General features: G+C 37.3%; 2 protein-coding genes and 1 pseudogene across 2 annotated transcripts; all 3 read right to left on the reverse strand.

Moving 5' to 3' along the window:
- LOC141847070 (cytochrome P450 71A1-like) overlaps positions 1-1205 on the reverse strand; it is a 5056-nt pseudogene extending 3851 nt beyond the window's left edge.
- A 5143-nt stretch (positions 1206-6348) lies between these two features.
- LOC141847831 (cytochrome P450 71A1-like) lies at positions 6349-7947 on the reverse strand. The gene is made up of 2 exons (XM_074735917.1): positions 7060-7947; positions 6349-6984 (listed from the first exon to the last, which is right to left on the reverse strand). Exons 1-2 carry the CDS (start codon positions 7945-7947, stop codon positions 6349-6351), a joined length of 1524 nt encoding a protein of 507 aa, XP_074592018.1.
- A 6220-nt stretch (positions 7948-14167) lies between these two features.
- Positions 14168-16027, reverse strand: LOC141847709 (cytochrome P450 71A1-like). The gene is made up of 2 exons (XM_074735777.1): positions 15101-16027; positions 14168-15025 (listed from the first exon to the last, which is right to left on the reverse strand). Exons 1-2 carry the CDS (start codon positions 15986-15988, stop codon positions 14393-14395), a joined length of 1521 nt encoding a protein of 506 aa, XP_074591878.1. The 5' UTR covers positions 15989-16027; the 3' UTR covers positions 14168-14392.
- Between the last annotated feature and the right edge of the window lie 4410 nt (positions 16028-20437).

The raw sequence follows: 20437 nt of genomic DNA on the forward strand, positions 1-20437 counted from the left end.
CAGAGCATGCTTCCTGTGCACAGCGACCCCCGGCGCTTCTTCCATGCTCACCTCCTCCTCTCTAATTCCCGGCGGCAACTGCCAGTCGAAGGAGTACAAGAGGTTGGCCAGCGCCAACTCTACCATCAGCATCCCCAGATTCTTCCCCGGGCAAATCCTCCGCCCCTCGCCGAACGGAATCAGCTTGAAGTCATAGTGAGCAAACGAGTCCACCGCCGGCGACGCCATGTTAACAAACCTCTCCGGGTCGAACACCTCCGGTCTCTCCCACGCATCCGTATCCCTCCCGATCGCCCATGCGTTCACGTAGATCGTCGTCTTGGGAGGAATTTGGTACCCGTTGCTTAAAGTGACCGGGTGCATGGTTTCCTTGATGAGCAGCGGCGCCGGCGTGTGCAGTCTCATCGTCTCCTTGACGATGCGTTTGAGGTAGTGAAGCTGGTGAAGGTCGCTCTCCTCCACCTTCCCTTTGCTTCTCCCCACGCAGCTTCTCACTTCCTCTTGGGCTCTCTTCATCAACTCCGGCCGCCGGATGAGCTCCGCCATCGCCCATTCCACCACAGACGACGAGGTATCCGTCCCGGCGATGAAAATATTCTGCCAATAATTGAATTAGATTTAACTTCGCGCAATTTATTTTGACATCGAAACTGAAAATAATTGTCACCATAAGAATTCCTTTGAGGTTCTCCTCGTCAGCTTCCCATCCTTCTGCAACCGAATCAGAACATCCATTAAATCCTCATCATTTTCGCTTCCCTGATTCGACTCTTCGAGTCGATATGGCGATCGATGAATTTCTGGTAGATGCCGTCGAGCTCAAGAAACGATTTCCGAAGCCTGGATTTCATCCCTGTCGCCACATCGACCCACCCGAGCAGGGGAAAGTAGTCTGCCACGAAGAAGCTAGTCACCACCTCCTGCGCTTCCCTGAGCACGTCGTAAACGCTGCTGCTTGGAGATTTCCCGGAAGGACTGGTGCGGCAGATTGCCGCGTAACTGGTGGAGGTTACCAATGATCGGGAGCTTCGCGGGGCCCAGCGGGAGCTTCTGGATCGCCGGATTGGTTCTTTCTTCTCGGCCGCCGGCGAGAAGGAGAGAGGAGAGGAGTGCGACGAGGAAGAGAAGGGACGAGAAAACAAGCGCAACCATTTTTGACTGAAAAGGTAGGCACGGCGCGAAGAGATAAAACGCCCTACATCCATTTAAATAGGGCAATATAGTATGAAACTTTCAAAAACATCCAAAATAATTACTTAATTTTCATATTTGACAAAATATCTTTTTTCTTATAGCAAAAAGATAAAAGATAAAAAATAAAAAATAAAATTGTGAAAATTTCAAGAAAACGCTATGAGCATTTGTTGCCGATTGTACCATCACCTTTCTTACATTTGACTGTCATTTTTTACTATGAGAAAAAAAGATATTTTCTAAAAAATAAGTGTAATTTTAGTAAATATAAAAAGTTAAGTGCGTGTTTTGTATATTTTTTAAAGTTTGGTACCTAATAAGATAAATTGCTGATTTATTGCAACCTTTAATTCGATCTTATTGCAACACTTAAATAGGGCAATTTAGCACGTAATTAACTTTAATAAAATTGACTTTGACCAGCATACAGCTATCGGTTATCATTCATTGTAGCACGCATTGACTATCAGTTATCTTGATTGTAGCAAAAGAAAATTACGTTCATTTTAAATATTTCTCATAATTCATCCTCTTCAATAAAGGTAGAATCTGTCACCCTAGTGGCTCCATATGATCAGCTTCGTGATTATCTGTGTGGAGGTAAAATTGAAAAGCTACAGTTGATCACACGATGGGGAAGGCATTGCCTTGACTTCCTCACCACTATTATAACAAGTCGATCTACCACCCTCTAGCCAACTAAGCACCCTTGTGGGGATTATGGCCATATACTGTCGGTCCTACGATCATCTGTGAGGAAGTAAATCAGGAAATTATAGTTGGTCACTACGACGGAAGATATTGCGTTGACTTCGTTGAAATTCGACCCTTATCCACTACAGTAAGTTTATCCTGTAATAACCAATTCAACTATGCCTTAGGGGCATATGAGTTACCAAAGTTGGAATCTGCTAGCTACCTTGATCATCTGTGAGGAGGTAAATCAGGAAACTGTAGTTAGCCATGATGGAGATGGAGAGGGCATTGTCTCGGTTTCATTGAGATTTGACCCTTATCTACTTCAGTAAATTTGTTTCATCATAACCAACTCAATTATGCCCTGGAAATATATGAGTTAAATATATGATATTACCATCGATGAATTAATATCTTATGATAGTATTCATCACTTGACGAATTAAGTACTTTCATAAGCAATCAAAGATATCTAAATTTCCTTTGCGTGTACATTATTTGATGGCCACTTTCATAATGAAAATGAATTTTATTTTTCCTTATTTGTACCACGGATATCATGTGCTCCAAATCTGACTTTTATTATTATAGATTTTCAATTGTTAATTTGGTCAGTCAGATAGATGGATCATCGATAAGGCAATGGCATGAACCGTGAAGGTGGGTATGACAATATTGATGTTTTCATGGTTAACACCCCCTTCAAATAATAGATGTATCTTTTTTAAAATTATCGTTACTAAATCATGTCGGTCATCGAATTATCTTTTAGGATATTAACACACTCTTTTAAACAAATTTATGTTTATGGATAAAATTTTTAAGGTCAAAGCAAATATAATCAAACATTCTTTTTTAAAAATGATATTAATTGTCTTACTTAGATATTTATAATTTGAGAAATGATACATTACATGAAAACACAACATGAAAATGTAACATGACACACTACACGATATCGATGTGGAATCCACTATATGGATGTGAGACCCAAGTCTATAGTGTGTCATGTTACATTTTCATATTGTGTTTTCATGTAGTGTATCATTACACTTATAATTTATTAAGAAATGATACACTATATAAAAATACAACATGAAAAATGCAATATGATATATTACACTGTATGATGTGGGACTCAAGTCTATAGTATATCATGTTACATTTTCATATTATATTTTCATGTAATGTATCATTGCTCTAATTTATTAGTAACCATCTTCGAACATACAATGACCTACTACTTGTAATAAAAACATTTTAAATTTTGAATTCTAGCAGACTTTTGAAATCTTAAATCTCTTTCAAAAAAAGAGAGGAAAAAAAAACGTAAGAAAAGAATTTATAATTAGAGGATTGAATAGAGTTTCTTTTATATATAGATTTCTGTAAGAAAATATATATATATATATATATAAGTATGTCTATTAGAAATATCATTACTTATTTTATATTTCCTTTTTGTTGTCACATATAATTAGTTATCAATTAATTGATCTATTAATTAAATCTTCTTCTTATTACAAATAAAAAATATCTCTATTCTGCAAAAAAAAAAATGAAGATTAAAACTTTAGTTTAGTGAAAAAAAGGCAGGAGTGAGAAAAAAAGAGAGGTGATTATCTAAATCTATCATAATTTTATTTTTGGATTCAACTCAGAAGATCTCGATCATATTAATGAAATATCTTCCATCTTATAAACTCATGATTTTCTCTATATATTTTTAATATGAAATTTTGATTATAATCTCAACATAAATTAAATAGGGATAGGATGACTATTTCACGAATATATTATCGTAAACTAATTTTCCAAATGAATAAGAAATTAATGCCTAATGAAGGGTTAATTTGATATAATTACATAGAAGTTTTCGACTGATGGAGTGTATCAGTCGACTGATATCACTATTCGAACAAACAGAAAGTTTAGAACTTGATTATGTGATTTGATTAATTAGGCAGCAGTCGACTAATGCTGAGATGGATAGAATTGTTAAGTTTAGCGGTGAGCAAAAGTTCGATTAAATCGATCAAATTGACCAAATTTAAAAATTCAATTTGGTTATTTTAGAATTTTACTTTTTAAAAAAAAATTAATTAATTGGTTAATTTTATTCGGTGTAGATTTTAAAATATCTTATTTGGTTAAACCGAATAAACTGAATTAATCAAAATAAAAAATAATCTATAAATTCCTAAGTAAATGAACCTATAAATCTCCAATTAATCGATAAATCTCCCATAATACCTAAAAAATTTAGTTATTTCGGTTATTTTGATTTTCGACTGAATTAATTGATATTTTATATAAGTTGGTTCAGTTAGTTCAAAAAAATTCAGTTCTGTTCAATTTTGATTATTTCGGTTTAGTTCGATTTTAACCAAATACTCCTAGTTTAATTGACGGGTTAGAGCAATGTTAAAATCTATAATTGATCAATCGACTAATGAATAAGATTAGTCGACTGATAGACGAAAATCAGCCCAAGCAACAACCCTATAAAAGAAGGTTTTGATGGAGCCGAATCATAGAGGTTTGAGTACGAAGTGTTGTTGTATTTTTGGACCTACAAGAGGCAATTGCAAACAACAAGAAAGTGTCTAAAGCAAGATTCACATAAAATAGTTACTTTTATTGTATTTACTTTTATCTCTTGTATTTGCTTGTATTGTTTGTATGAACAGCTTGTAAAAGACTTCTTCGCCTCCAAAAGGTATTTAACAAAGAAAAAAAACATAGTGATAGATTGCTATTATTAGGTCTTAGAGTATCCGCTTTGAGAGGTGGTGAATCAAGTAAGATCTTATTGTTATGCATGTGGTGTTGAGTTTGCTTAAAGTTTCCGCTAGACATTCAAACGACGAACACGAAATCAAGACAAAGGAATCAGAGACCCTCTTTAGCTCACATGAGTCTTAACAAATGGTATTACAGTGAGGTTGCTCTCATCGGACTAACCGCCGAAAGGATCACAAAGCTAGAGGAAGAAGAAGAAGCTACATTTTTAGAGCCCTCCAATACCAACAAGTCTTTGTACTGATCACCCAAGGAGCCGAGTTTGAAATGGATCCCTAAGATGGATTTGAATATGACATCCAAACACCTCCACCTTTCAGATTGGGAGGTTTTGATTAATAGAAAGTGAGAATGAAAAATTTCTTGATGATGAACATCGAGAATTGGTTCATCCTAATAGAGGGTTTCGAAGCCCCAAAAGATAGCAAAGGGAGACTCCTCAAGAAGAAGAAATGAATAAAGGAGCAAATTTGAAAATCCAAGATAAATGATAAGATAATAAAAATTTTGATTAATTTGATGCCTAATACTGTTTAATTGGTTCAAGAACAAGAGAACTTAAGGTTAAAAGGTACTCAACATCCAAGATGGAGAAAGTTGAAAAAAAAAATCCACCTCAAAGATTGAGGAGGGGGAGGATAAGCCCTCAACTTCTTGAGTCGATGAGAAGAAAGATTCTACCACTTCTATGAGCGAAGATATTTCAATTCATGAGGTGAAATAAGTTCAAATAAAGATTATATTATATGTTTTGAGTGTAAGGTGAAGAGACACTATAAGAATTGATTTTTTTTATACATAAGAGGTAGGATAAAGGATTTAAGTTTTAAAAAAAATATGCTTTGACATAAGACCTAACTTAAATATATTATCAAACATAAAAGGGAGAGATTATTAGAACAATATACCTCTAATCAAGATTGACCAAGCTTAAATTGATTTGAGTTGAATTTCGATATTTGATCAATATATTTGATGTGAAAGCCCGGACTCCCTGGCGTTGGGCTTTGATGGCGAGCACCACCTGATTTTGAGTCTTTGAACCCAAGTGCCAAACACATTATGTTTCTCAAGCCCAACTTCGCTCGATGCCCGACTGAACCCAATAACTTCAATCATTTCCTTTCAGGCCCGGCCCAATCCCATCCTGACTCCTTTAATCACATATTAATATAGGTACCAATGTCTAAATTTAGATAAGTGCATTTTTCTCTTTAAAGGCCAACACAGAGTGCCCTTTGGCATAAGATAAGATAGAAATTTAACCAAACTCTAGCTAATTTCCTATCTTTAAAAATTTCCATATCAAGTGAGAAATCACTCACAAGCATACTCTCTGTCTTCTCTTTCTTTCACTAATAGGTTCATTGAATACATGCGCTAGTGTTATAAGAAATATCAGACAAATAATAAAAAGTAATTATTTTATATGATTTATTTTTATAACTAATAAATATATATTTATACAGATTGTCTAAATAGTATAAATATCATAGTGCAATATCGATCTTTAATAGCATATTCTTCCTGCAGAAAACTGCAAGCTATACTTTAATTTATAAGTGAGCTATTTTCAAATTAATTTGACATTTTATTGTTATTATATAAAACACTGTTCTCCACTTATTCAATTCCACAACTGTATCGGAGACGCGCTCAGTTTGCTTCAGATTTGGCGGCCATCAGGCACAGAGCATGCTTCCTGTGCACAGCGACCCCCGGCGCTTCTTCCATGCTCAACTCCTCTTCTTTCATTCCCGGCGGCAACTGCCAGTCGAAGGAGTACAAGAGGTTGGCCAGCGCCAACTCCAACATCAGCAACCCCAGATTCTTCCCCGGGCAAATCCTCCGCCCCTCGCCGAACGGAATCAGCTTGAAGTCATAGTGCGCAAACGAGTCCACCGCCAGCGGCTCCATATTGTTAACAAACCTCTCCGGGTCGAACACCTCCGGTCTCTCCCACGCATCCGGATCCCTCCCGATCGCCCATGCGTTCACGTAGATCGTCGTCTTGGGAGGAATTTGGTACCCGTCGCTTAAAGTGACCGGGTGCATGGTTTCCCGGTGGACAAGCATCGGCACCGGCGGGTGCAGCCTCATCGTTTCCTTCACGACGAGTTTGAGGTAGTGAAGCTGGTGCAGGTCGCTCTCCTCCACCTTCCCTTTGCTTCTCCCCACGCAGCTTCTCACTTCCACTTGGGCTCTCTTCATCAACTCCGGCCGCCGGATGAGCTCCGCCATCGCCCATTCCACCACCGCCGACGAGGTATCCGTCCCGCCGAGAAAAATATTCTGCCAATGATTGAATCAGGTTTAACTTCGACGACAATTCATTTTGACATCGAAACTGAAAATAATTAATGTCACCATAAGAACTCCTTTGAGGTTCTCCTCTGTCAGCTGCCCATCCTTCCGCAACCGAAGCAGAACATCCAATAAATCCTCATTCTCTTCGCTTCCTGATCGACTCTTCGCGTCGAGATGGCGATCGATGAATTTCTGATAGATGCCGTCGAGCTCAAGGAATGATTTCCGAAGCCTGGATTTCATCCCCGTCGCCACATCGACCCACCCGAGCAGCGGAAAGTAGTCTGCCATGAAGAAGCTAACCAACGCCTCCTGCGCTTCCTTGAGCACGTCGTAAACTCTGAGATCGTCCCCGGCGATGTCTCGACCGAAGGCCGTCCTGCATGTCGTGTTGCAGGAGAAGTACAGGGCGAGCTCACTCACGTTGACGGCGAGGGAGTTCGAGATGCGAGAAGAGATATGCTTCACCATCCTCGCGATCTCATCTTCTCTTACGGACGCGAAAGAGTTGATTTTTCTAGCGCTCAAGAATTCGACGGTGCAGAGCTTGCGTAGCTGCCTCCAGCTCTCGCCGTAGGGCATGAAAGCGATGTCGGAGCCGCCGTAGGAGATCTCGGAGGTGGCGACGCTGTGGGGTCGGGAGCAGCAGGCGAGGTCGAAGGTCTTGAGGACGTCCCTGGCGAGGGCGGCGGAGGAGACGACGACGGCGGAGACTCGGCCGAGCTTTAGGTGCATGAGCGGGCCATACTGCTTGGAGATTTCCCATAGAGACTGGTGCAGCAGACTGCCGCGTATCTGGTGGAGGTTACCGATGACCGGGAGCTTCGCAGGGCCGGGCGGGAGCTTCCGGATCGCCGGATTGGTTCTTGCTTCTCGGCCGCCGGCGAGAAGAAGATAGGAGAGGAGTGCGACGAGGAAGAGAAGGGACAAGTAGACAAGCGCAACCATTTTTGACTAAAAAATGGGCACAGCACGAAGAGATAAACCGCCCTACATCCATTTAAATAGGGCAATTTAGCATGAAACTTTTAGAAACATCCAGAACAAACTTTTCATATTTATTATAAAGTTTTATCTAAATATTCTGTCCGAAATTAAAGGATGGGATGAATTGATAAAATAATTACGATTGAATAATTTTTGTTCCGGCTGGATGTCATCATCGGTCAAACTATCAGTCAATAATATGTCACCTCAATCTTCGTTGATCCCACTGACGAGAAAAACATGAGGAAAAAGAGAACTGAACGAGCAGATTAGCAGGGCGTCGGGGATTCCCTGCGGAGCCACTCCGACGCTAAGTCAGCCAAAAGCAGAAAGGGAGAAAAAGAAATAGTATGTGTGTGTAAAGAATTCGAGCCCCTTTTTTTTTTATACCTGTGGGGGTTTATATAATAGCAGATGATCTCTGGAGATTAACACGTGCGTTTAGCTGTTAATGCGGCATTAACAGCACGATCTCTGATGGTTTCCAAACATCCAACGGCTCAACAGCGTTGATTATCTTCATTCGACAGTTGTGCGCATAAGTGTGCGACCAAGTTTGGATTTTCGGAGACCAAGTTTGGGAACTTGGTCACCGTCCTTATCCTTTTGGATGAGCTGATAAGTCTGAGCCAAGGAGAAGGGTTAGTGTATTTGCCCATTGATGGCTGACCTGACGTGTGAGGTAGAAGATATGTGGCTGAACTGTATGAATGACCGAACTGTGAGAGCATGTGACCGAGCTGTATGAATGGCCGAGCTGAACTGGTCTGAATGTATAGCGGAGCCGACCTGAATGTGTAGCCGAGCTGACTATACATCTTACCGAGCTGACCTGTATGTGTGGCCGAGCTGAACTGGCCGTGTTCAAGGAGAAGGGTTATCTGTTGTCTGTTATCGATACTCCTGTTTTCTTTTTGGTGTTTTACTTCTTTAGGATTTTACTCAAGTTCATGGATTTAAATAAGAAATTAAATTGCTTTGATTTATATAGCGATTTTGTTTAAAATTAAACTTAAGTCTCAAATTCTTTTGTTGTTATTCATAATTATTATTAAATTTTTAATAATATATATTTATTTTTGTATTAATGCTCTTTCTTTATTATTAATGAATCATCTCGGAATAGAATAATAATGATGTGAGGGTCCCTCAAGGATGATGCAATCATAAAAAAAAATAAAATTGAATAATATTAATAAATATTTAAATAATTATGTACGATTGACTAATGAAATAAAATATATTTTTTATAAAAAAATAAAAATGAGGTATCCATGATTTTAAAAAATCATCCTTTTCATTTTTGTCTCTTTCTCTCACCATCTCACATGTATGAACATGCAATGACGATTGGTATATTTTTTTTATTAATTTAATTATTTAATTTTTACAATTTGATTAATTCTAAAAGGTCGAGTAAATCCAAAATGTACAGGATATAGCTTTGGTGTAATGCAGTAGAGTTATAAAAGAGGACAAGGATTCGAATCCTGACGAAGCCAGGACACCCTCTGCATCGTGATCAATTTCTCAATTTACAAAATGTACAAGTAGATTCTAGTGTGACACTTTATCATTAAAAAAATGATCATTGACTATCTCTGGTGGTGATCGATCCGAGCCTCATTGATTATCCTTGGGGGTGACCAGTCTGGTCTCCACGGAAATTTCCCACCGACCACTAGGGTAAATCGGGAAGTGCACGCAACGGTCAACCTAGACGTCCAGCATCCTTTGATTGCGCTATCCATTTGGAGAAAAATTTCTATAAATACGTCATAGCTGGGGATCGAACCGTGGTGTCTGGGTGACAACCTGAATGTCCTACCACAACACCATGCTCCGGGGACCATACCTTAATCATCTAGTAGCTTATGATAGTATCATTATTCAACTAATCAATCTACTGTAATCATTGATCTTAATTAATTACTTATCATTGAACTAATCAGCCGACTTTTCATAATCAATCAAAAATATAAATTGCGTCAAAAATTACTACATTATTTTACTTGAAGGTCACTTTCAAAATGAAACATAAATTTTATTTCTCTGTATTTATATCACGGATATCATGATCCAAACGTATTTTTCTGGTGTTGATCCAATAATTTGAGTCTGATCAATCGGATTGATCATCGATCAGTCAATGGCTCGAATCGTGAAGCTCGATATAGCAATGTAGATCTTCTTCTATTTATATTCTCGATATACTTTTTCGATCATTGAGAAAGTCTTTCAATCGTCACTATAAGTTTATTTCTATGGACAAAAGTTTGATTTTAAGTTTTATCTTTTTTTCTCTTTTTATTTATATTCTTTCTCTTTCTATCACAATCTAATTTAATTTGTGGTGCCCTTGGCAACCAACTTCAGATTAGATTTGATACTCTTAAACACATAGAATGGTTAGTGTGGCACCCCACATCATCAATGATTCGAGCTTCATGGACATTCAAAAATATCTAGTGTGAGATTTAAATCCTTGTTATATGAGAATCATCTCTACCTCTTATCACCATACCTTGCCCCGGGCCGACCTATCGATTACCTTCTAATAGTTTATGATACTATCGTCATTCAACTAACTAATCAACCTACTTCATAGGTAATCAAAGACCTAAATTGCGTGTAAAAAAAGACTACATTAATTTATTTGATGGTCACTTTCAATTCACATAATGAAACATGAATTTTATTTCTCCTTATTTGTATCATGGATATCATGAGCTCCAAAGGTAAATTTTCTTCTTGGAGATTTTCAATATTGATCCAATATATAGTTTGGGTATGGTCAGATCGATGTCGATAAATTGATGGCTTGAAATGTGAAATTGGGTATGGTCATGTGGATCTTCTCCCATTTATATATATTCTCAACATACTCTTTCGGTCATTGAAAGTTGAAATACGCTTTCGAGTAATAAACAGATCATTTTAGGATTTGTCGTCATTGATTTAAGTTCATTAGTCGTCGAGTTAATTATCTCTTCATACATTAACACATCCTTTTAATTAAGTTTATCTCTACGGATAATCGAGTCGAAGATGAAATCTTTTTTCCTTAATACAATATTATTTTGCCTAAGTGTTAGGGAATGAACCTAGGTCGCTCATGTGATAGGCAGGAATACTCATCATTATACTACATCTTCATCCATCATCAACAACAAAATTTGATAAACTCATTTCGTATCGCGCTATGGTATCGAACAGTATTACCGAAATCTTTATACAATGACTATCTGTGAGGAGGTAAATCAAAAAATTGTAGTTGATTACGACGGAGGAGGGTATTGCTCGGTTTTATCGAAATTCGAACTTTTGCCCTCTTCTGCAAGTCTGCTTTATCGTAACCAACTCAGGTATATCTTAGGGGCCAAAATCCCTATACACTAATACAATACAGAGATGACTCAAATCATCTTTCACAAAAAAAAATGCAGTTGGTATATGATAATTCTGAAGATCGAATTTATTGATAAATGATTTCAAATTTTTGATATTTTAAATGAGGGATTTCTCGTAACAATGAAATGAAGTAATGCTAGTTCAGGTTCTGCTCACTATCCTAGCGGCGGCAACCCCAAGTTTGCTGGATCAGAAGTGGAGAAGAGAGGAAGGTTCAACAGGGGATGATTAATGTCGGTGATGATGGGCGAAGATGACTCCATGGTCGGAGAAGCTGTGGTTGAGGAATGGATGAAGAAGGCATCACGGGGTGTCCAACTGCTTCCGGTGATGGGAAACCCCAAGGCTACGCAAAGAATAGCTCGGTGGTGGCTTGTGGTGGAGAACGACGTAGTACGATTGAAATTATTTCAGATATGTTCCAATTGTGAGAGTTGACGTAAATCTATCCTCTCTTTGACTTGGATGGACTAGATTTGGATGGGTTGCTCAGAGTTTCTCAAATCTTAGATGAATGGCTCAAATTGGTTCTCCTCCTTTATCCCTAACTCGTACACTCAATTTGGATCGATCTGGTTCGAGATTGTGATCCCTCGGTCGCCTACAAAAATGAATTCCATAAATTATCATATAACTCCGCAAATATAAGGAAATCACATTAAAATCCAAAACGAACCTAACTTGTAAAATATGATATAACGCGAATTTAAACATACGAGAGGATTAAAAATCACAAGTATAAGAGCCTAAATATCATGATAAAATGATGGTTATTAAATCTTAATACTTATTTTTGCACGTCTTAGCCAAGCAAATAAAACTCAAAAACACAACAAAACACATTTCTCAAATAATTCTATTGCAATACCTCAAAAGATAATTAACTCAGACCATTTAAATATCGAATATTCATTAATTCAATTCTTACGTTAATCAATAAGTATGGTGATTTTAATGTATTTGAAAAATTAAGAAAGATGCAACCTCACATGATAGATGTATCCATGCTAACTCTCGTAACCATGCAAAGTGAAGAGGTAGATTTTGATCCGTAAAATGATATTGTACAAACTGACATGGAACTGGATCTCATTACACTCATATTTGAAGCCAACACTGTAGAGGACAACCCGAAGCATAGGAACCTTTTAAGAAGTAAAGAAGAAACCTTAGAAACTTTCAAAACTTATAAAATAGAAGTTGATAATCAATTTGATAAACGAATTAAAATAATTCATAAACGGTAGAGATAGACTTTCAGAACCTATAAAATAGAAATTGAGAATCAACTTGATAAACGAATTAAAATAATTCGTAAACGATAGAGGTGGAGATAATTCGTAAACGATAGATGCTAGAGAATATAGTGCACCGTTCGACCTCAACGATCTGATATTAATTTGCATCCTCCCGACAAACAAAATTTTAGATAAGTGCATATTTCACTTTAAAGATCTATACTAAATGTCCTTTGGCTTAAGATAGAAGTCTAATCAAACTCAGATAATTTCCTATCTTTAAGCGACCGACAATGACAATTCTAAATAAATAAAAATTTTCATATAAAGCAAGAAATCAAAGTGCCACAAGCATGCTCTCTTTCTTCTCTTCCACCCACATATAATTCATTAAATGCATTGTCTCACAAAAATAAAATCTCTTATAACAAGTAATTATTTATACAATTATCTAATTAGTATAAATATATCACAACAAAAAAACCATAAAATAGCGATGGAAATAGAGACGGAATTTAATTCCGTCACTATAATTAGTGACGGAATTTAATTCCGTCACTATAATTAGCGACGGAATATTTTATTCCGTCGCTAATGATATAATCTGCGACGGATAATTGATTCTGTCGCTAATTAGCGACGGATATTTTAATTCCGTCGCTAATTATAGCGACGGAATGAATTATCCGTCGCTAATCCAAGTTGCCTAGCAACGGAAAAAAATATCCATCGCTAATTAGAGACGAAAATTTACTTCCGTCGCTATAATCGCGATTTAGGGTTGGATCCGACCCCGATTTTTTCTTCTCCGCGCGTTCTCCCTCTGCGATCTCCGCTCCGGCGCTCTCCCAGGAGATAGAATGAATTAACACACAAACACCACAATTGAGATGCTAAACACTACTACTTTAAAAAAAAACCATGAAATAGCGACGTGTACGGTTATTGAAAGGTGCATGCTTAACATTACAAGTCCACTTTCTGTAAGGTTGTTGAAAGGTGCATGCTTAACATAGCATTTTATCTAGTAGTCTTCACGGGGGACCCTTTTTATTCTTGCTTTGGTCCCTATTAAATCCACTTTCTGTTTCCCTTTATAAATATTTAGTATCTTTTCTATTCTTGCTTAGTCTTAGTTAATGACCAATAAGGTTCATCCAGAATATATTGATTGTTATTTCTCATTTAAGTGCTCTTGAATTAAATAAAGCTTTACTTCCAGATTGTTGATTTTTATTCCTTCAACTTTGAATTAAACGTGTTGGAATCTCAATGCATGCATTTCACAAATACTCAATGCCATGTTAACTAATAACTAATACTAATAAAAAAAAATGAAACTATCCACATGCTTAAATAAGCTGCTGTAAACATTTAAAAGAACCAGAAGAGGTTGCTTTTAGCAGTGATCTTCCTCACAGCTTACACACTCACACTCATAGAAACTCATGGAATCTGTACAAATAATGACTGAATAACGACGGAAACAGTCCGTCGCTAATACTAGTAATCTCGATTAGCGATCAAATAGCGATAGAAACAGTCCGCTGTTATTTGGTAATATTTTTGTAGTGTATATATCAAAGCTAGAGCAAACAATATTCTTCCTGCGTACGAGTCCAACGTTCTCATGCAATATGCATCCGATTCACTTATTCATTGTACGTAAATTATACTGTTCTCCACTTATTCAATTCCATAACGTAACTGTACATCGGATAACATATATATCCTTATGCATGAGATCAATGGCATGCTCAGTTTTCCTCAGATTTGGCAGCCATCAGGAACAGAGCATGCTTCATGTGCACAACGACCCCCGGCGCTTCTTCCATGCTCAACTCCTCCTCTCTCATTCCCGGCGGCAACTGCCAGTCGAAGGAGTACAAGAGGTTGGCCAGCGCCAACTCCACCATCAGCATCCCCAGATTCTTCCCCGGGCAAATCCTCCGCCCCTCGCCGAACGGAATCAGCTTGAAGTCATAGTGCGCAAACGAGTCCACCGCCGGCGTCTCCATGTTAACAAACCTCTCCGGGTCGAACACTTCCGGTCTCTCCCACGCATCCGGATCCCTGCCGATCGCCCATGCGTTCACGAAGATCGTCGTCTTGGGAGGAATTTGGTACCCGTCGCTTAAAGTGACCAGGTTCATGGTTTCCCGGTGGCCGAGCATCGGCCCCGGCGGGTGCAGCCTCATCGTCTCCTTGATGATGAGTTTGAGGTAGTGAAGCTGGCGCAGGTCGCTCTCCTCCACCTTCCCTTTGCTTCTCCCCACGCAGCTTCTCACTTCCTCTTGGGCTCTCTTCATCAACTCCGGCTGCCGGATGAGCTCCGCCATCGCCCATTCCACCACCGCCGTCGAGGTATCCGTCCCGCCGAGAAAAATATTCTGCCAATGATTGAATCAGGTTTCACGTCGACGACAATTCATTTTGACATCGAAACTGAAAATAATTAATGTCACCATAAGAACTCCTTTGAGGTTCTCCTCTGTCAGCTGCCCATCCTTCCGCAACCGAAGCAGAACATCCAATAAATCCTCATTCTCTTCGCTTCCTGATCGACTCTTCGCGTCGAGATGGCGATCGATGAATTTCTGATAGATGCCGTCGAGCTCAAGAAACGATTTCCGAAGCCTGGATTTCATCCCGGTCGCCACATCGACCCACCCGAGCAGCGGAAAGTAGTCTGCCATGAAGAAGCTAGCCAACACCTCCTGCGCTTCCCTGACCACGTCGTAAACGCTGAGGTCGTCGCCTGCGATGTCTCGACCGAAGGCCGTCCTGCATGTCGTGTTGCAGGAGAAGTACAGGGCGAGCTCACTCACGTTGACGGCGAGGGAGTTCGAGATGCGAGAAGAGATATGCTTCACCATCCTCGCGATCTCATCTTCTCTTACGGACGCGAAAGAGTTGATTTTTCTGGCGCTGAAGAATTCGACGGTGAAGAGCTTGCGTAGCTGCCTCCAGCTCTCGCCGTAGGGCATGCAAGCGATGTCGGAGCCGCCGTAGGAGATCTCGGAGGTGGCGACGTTGTGGGGGCGGGAGCAGCAGGCGTGGTCGAAGGTCTTGAGGACGTCCCTGGCGAGGGCGGCGGAGGAGACGACGACGGCGGAGACTTGGCCGAGCTTTAGGTGCATGAGCGGGCCGTACTGCTTGGAGATTTCCCATAGAGACTGGTGCAGCAGATTGCCGCGTATCTGGTGGAGGTTGCCGATGACCGGGAGCTTCGCAGGGCCTGGCGGGAGCTTCCGGATCGCCGGATTGGTTCTTGCTTCTCGGCCGCCGGCGAGAAGAAGAGAGGAGAGGAGTGCGACGAGGAAGAGAAGGGACAAGTAGACAAGCGCAACCATTTTTGACTAAAAAAATGGGCACAGCACGAAGAGATAAACATCCACACTTAAATAGGGCAATTTAGCATGAAACTTTTAGAAACATCTATTTATCAAAAGTTTTATGAAAATATTTTAAAATATCTTTTTCTCTTATTAAAATAAACAAATAAACAAAATTAAAATTAAAAAAAATCAAGAAAAAAGATATTACAACCACCTAAAGGTTACTTAGATTAGATTTGATAGTCATTATAGTAACCGTAAGTTCAGTTGTAGATTTACTATTGACAGCTCTAAATCGGCTGTTAGAGTTTTTTTATTATTTTATTTTATTTTTATCATTTTTTACTAATAGAAAAAAGATATTAAAAAAAATAAATGTACTTTAAGTAAATATAAAAGTCGTTAACTACTTGTTTTGTAAATATAAAAGTTAAATACGTGTTTTGTATATTTTTTTAAAATTTGGTACAGATAAATTGCTGAGTGGTAGATAAGCGTGTTTATACATGGAGTAAATTAATGTCTGGGGACCAGATCAGCCAGATCTTAGCGGATCTAAGATTTTAGATTAGGGAGGACAGTATAATAATTATTTCGGATGGGGGATTCATCTAATAATTATTTGAAAAAAAATTTATAAAATCTTTAAAAAAAATAACAGCTGTATTTGGTAGGACGATAATGACAACACGACAACAATAATAACAATAATGCTATATTTGGTAGGACGCAATATAAATAACGAAAAACCTACGCCATTGAACTTTGTCCTTTATATATTATATCATTTATATTTAATAAATTTTATTTTATTTTATTATTGTTAATCAAGTCATTTTTTATCTTATTGTTTTTTCGTTTAATATGTACATTTATCATAGTTTCACATCCTTTAATTCGAGCATCTATTGATCAATTATGTATGTGTCTGTATCATTTTAAACATGTCTCATTAAGTTTTCCCTTAATATGTGTAATTTTAATTTTTTTCTCTAATATTTTCTATTTTTATCTTATCACTCTTTATACATCCGCATATCCATCTTAACATTTTCATCGTTGTAATTTTCATCTTCATCTTTTGCTCATGTGCTTGAGTTATAACTCAACATTCAACTTCTTATAACATAATATGTCTAACCATTATTTTATAAAACTTTCCTTTAAATCTTAGAGGTATTTTACGATTACAAAGAACATCTAATGCTCTCCTCCATTTTAACCATCCCGCTTGTATTCTAAATAAGATATCTCTCTTAATCCATCCATCCTTTTGTAGAAATGATCCTAAATACTTAAAACTCTCAATTATAGATAACTCATCATCTCATATGTTAACAATTGTCTCATTACATCTAATATTATTAAATTTAAATTTCATATAGTCTGTCTTTACTCTATTAAGTCTAAAACCTTTGACTTCTAACATTTCTCATCAAGATTAGAGTTTAACATTTACTCCTTCACTTATATATGAAAATATATGAAAATGATATCATCTGTAAATAACATGCAGTATGGTACCATATCTTGGATGTGTCTAGTAAGTTCTATGATTATCATAAAAAGATAGGGACTTAGACTTAATTCTTTATGTAATCCTATCTTTATGAAAAATATATATTTTGATTAATCTATCTGAAATCTTCATTCTTGTCATTACATTAAGACATGTACAGGTGCAGGATGACTAGAGGAGAGGGGTGAATTGCGACTTACAAAAACACATCTTGCTAACTAACTTAGCAAGGACATACACATTAATTAAAAACTAAACACAACATACAAGTAAGAGACCAAATTTACTTGCTTTGCAACCAGAAGATTGCTAGTCTAAGATTATGAACAACTTCACTAAGATCTCCTTATTTGAAATAATCCGAAGGCGGAGAAGTCTTTTACAATAGTTGAGCAAAACTATAAAAAAATAGAAGATAATAAAATTGAGTGTGTGATTTTTTTCTTGGAGCTTCAATCTATTTATAGTTTTTTCTTCTATCTGACCGTTGTACTGACGTAGCATCTCTGAATGCCTGTGTATATATCTTCTGGGTGTCTGAATTTGTCAAACCCAATCTACTCTGGTAACGATCTGCTAATGGCTTTAGATGCTTCCTTGCAATCCGGGCGCTTGTAAATGATTCGGGCTCTGAGACTTTGCCGAATGCCTGTATATATCTTCCGGGTGTCTGAATTCGTCAAACCCAATCTACTGTGATAATGGTCCTCTAACAGCTCTAGATGCTTCCTTGCAATTCGGGCGCTTGTAAATGATTCAGGCTCTTAGACTCTATTGATATGGATTCTATCCTGATCCGTCTCAACAATGGTCGTGCTGACCTGGACTGGGTATCCGGGTGCCTAGAGTCCAGGCGCCTAGAACAGATTTAGGTGTCTGAAATGGTCAACCTTGGGTTGATCATTTTCTTTCTATGTTCTGTTTTGGTCGCCTTGCGCAGTCTTCTTTCCGACTTTTTATCTCTCGGATATACCGAGCCCTTCCTGCTCGTTTCCGTGCATCATCCAATTGCTTCGTCAGAGTACTATTTCATAGCTCCTCGTATCTCAGATGCACCGAGCCTATCGACTTCTTTTCCGTGTCATCTTCTCGCTCGCTTACATCTTCTGCTAAGGTTCGTCAACTGGTATGCGTATATTCTCCTAAGTTTTTGTACACTTAGATACACATATTAAATATAACAAAGATCTAATTTAAATTTATTTGATAACACATCAAAATACCACTAAGGTACTGACTCATAGATGATAACTCACTCGAACATGAAGACAACCTATCGAAATTTGAAGAGGTGATAAATTTACGATATTATCACGCAATGCCTCTAAAATTAATGGTCAACTGTAACTTTTTGATTTACTTCCTCACATATAGTCGTACAACCGATCATATAAGACCGCTAGGATGACAGATTTTATTTTTTTTGTTGAAGAAGAGAGAGAGGGGCTCCATTCCTACCACTACTAGGGACATCTAATAACTCTTTCCAATTTGCTTAGATTTGGCTGTCATTTGTAGCGACCATGAGCTCAGCTGTAAGTTTACCATCAATCGTCTCGAAATTAGCCGTTGGAATTTTTTCCATTATTTTATTTTATTTTTAGTTTACTTTTACTGAATCTAAAAGTTAAAGATTTGCGACGAGGAAGAGAACAGATTGCACATGGTAAACATTTTTGACTGAAAAAGAGGACCACCCTCCATCCATTTAAATAGTGGACCTTTCATCAAAAAAAAATAGTGGACCTAATAAAGGTGACACCTGCTGCTGGTGGCATGTAATTAGGGATGAATAAAAATTCAATTAAATCGAATAAATCGGTCAAATCGAATCGAATTTTTAATTCGGTTTGATTATTTTTTTTAAAAAATTCAGTTAATTCGGTTCGGTTTCGATTTTAAATTTTCTTATTCGGTTAAACCGAATAAACCGAATTAATTAAATTAAAAAAAATAATTTATAAATTCTAAGTAAATAAATATATAAATCTATAATATATTAGTAAAATTTTTATAATATTTAAAAAAATTCGGTTAATTCGGTCGAAAACCGAATTAACAGATAAAATATCGGTTCGGTTTGTTCGATTTTTATTGGGAAATTCGATCGATTCAATTGGTTCAAAAAAAATTGATTTATTCGATTTTTAATTTATTCGATTCGATTTTAACCGAATACTCACTTATGATGTAATTGTATCTATGATGCTGATGGCATGTGATGGATGATGACTGATGATGAGATTTTGATTGGCGGTGATGGTGGTGCTTTTCACCGATCGGCATACATCAAATCACTGACAGTGGGACAATCTAACGGCTCTTACAGATACATCTATATGATAGATAGTGTGAGAGTATATATAGATAGTGTTGATACACATATAAATACATCTATGATGTACCATTAATTTTTACTATTTTATCAAATATGATATAAGAAAAAGAGTCATTGATTCTTTTATATACTTGTGCATTTTTCATTGATGATATAAATATTTATCTTTCATTAAAAAAATAATGGACCTAACGAAGTCATTCGGATACACAGAAAGATTGCTAGCTATTTGATAAAGACATTAGGGAAAATTTGTGTATTTATGATCGAATAAAAAAATTAAAAAGAGCATTATGTATATGATCTTTTATCATATATATATATATATATATATATATATATATATATATATATATAGGATAATAAAGATTCTTCTATTTATAAATCAAAATTACAACTAAAAAAGGAATCAAAAAATTTCATATAATTTGGACATACAAAAACTCAAATTTTTTATGGAATTATCAATTCCATAGAAAAAAATTATGTTTTTAATAAATATGAGGCCTTTTGGGGAGAGTCCAAGAACAAAGTCATGAGGGCTTAGGCCCAAATTGGACAATATTATACCATTGTGGAGATATTTTGATTCCATCGGTTGTAACAG

This window comes from Curcuma longa, chromosome 16, assembly GCF_044706935.1.
Source record: "Curcuma longa cultivar G26 ecotype Majalengka, Jawa Barat chromosome 16, ITB_CL_G26_1.1, whole genome shotgun sequence".
Classification (NCBI taxonomy): Eukaryota; Viridiplantae; Streptophyta; class Magnoliopsida; order Zingiberales; family Zingiberaceae; genus Curcuma; species Curcuma longa.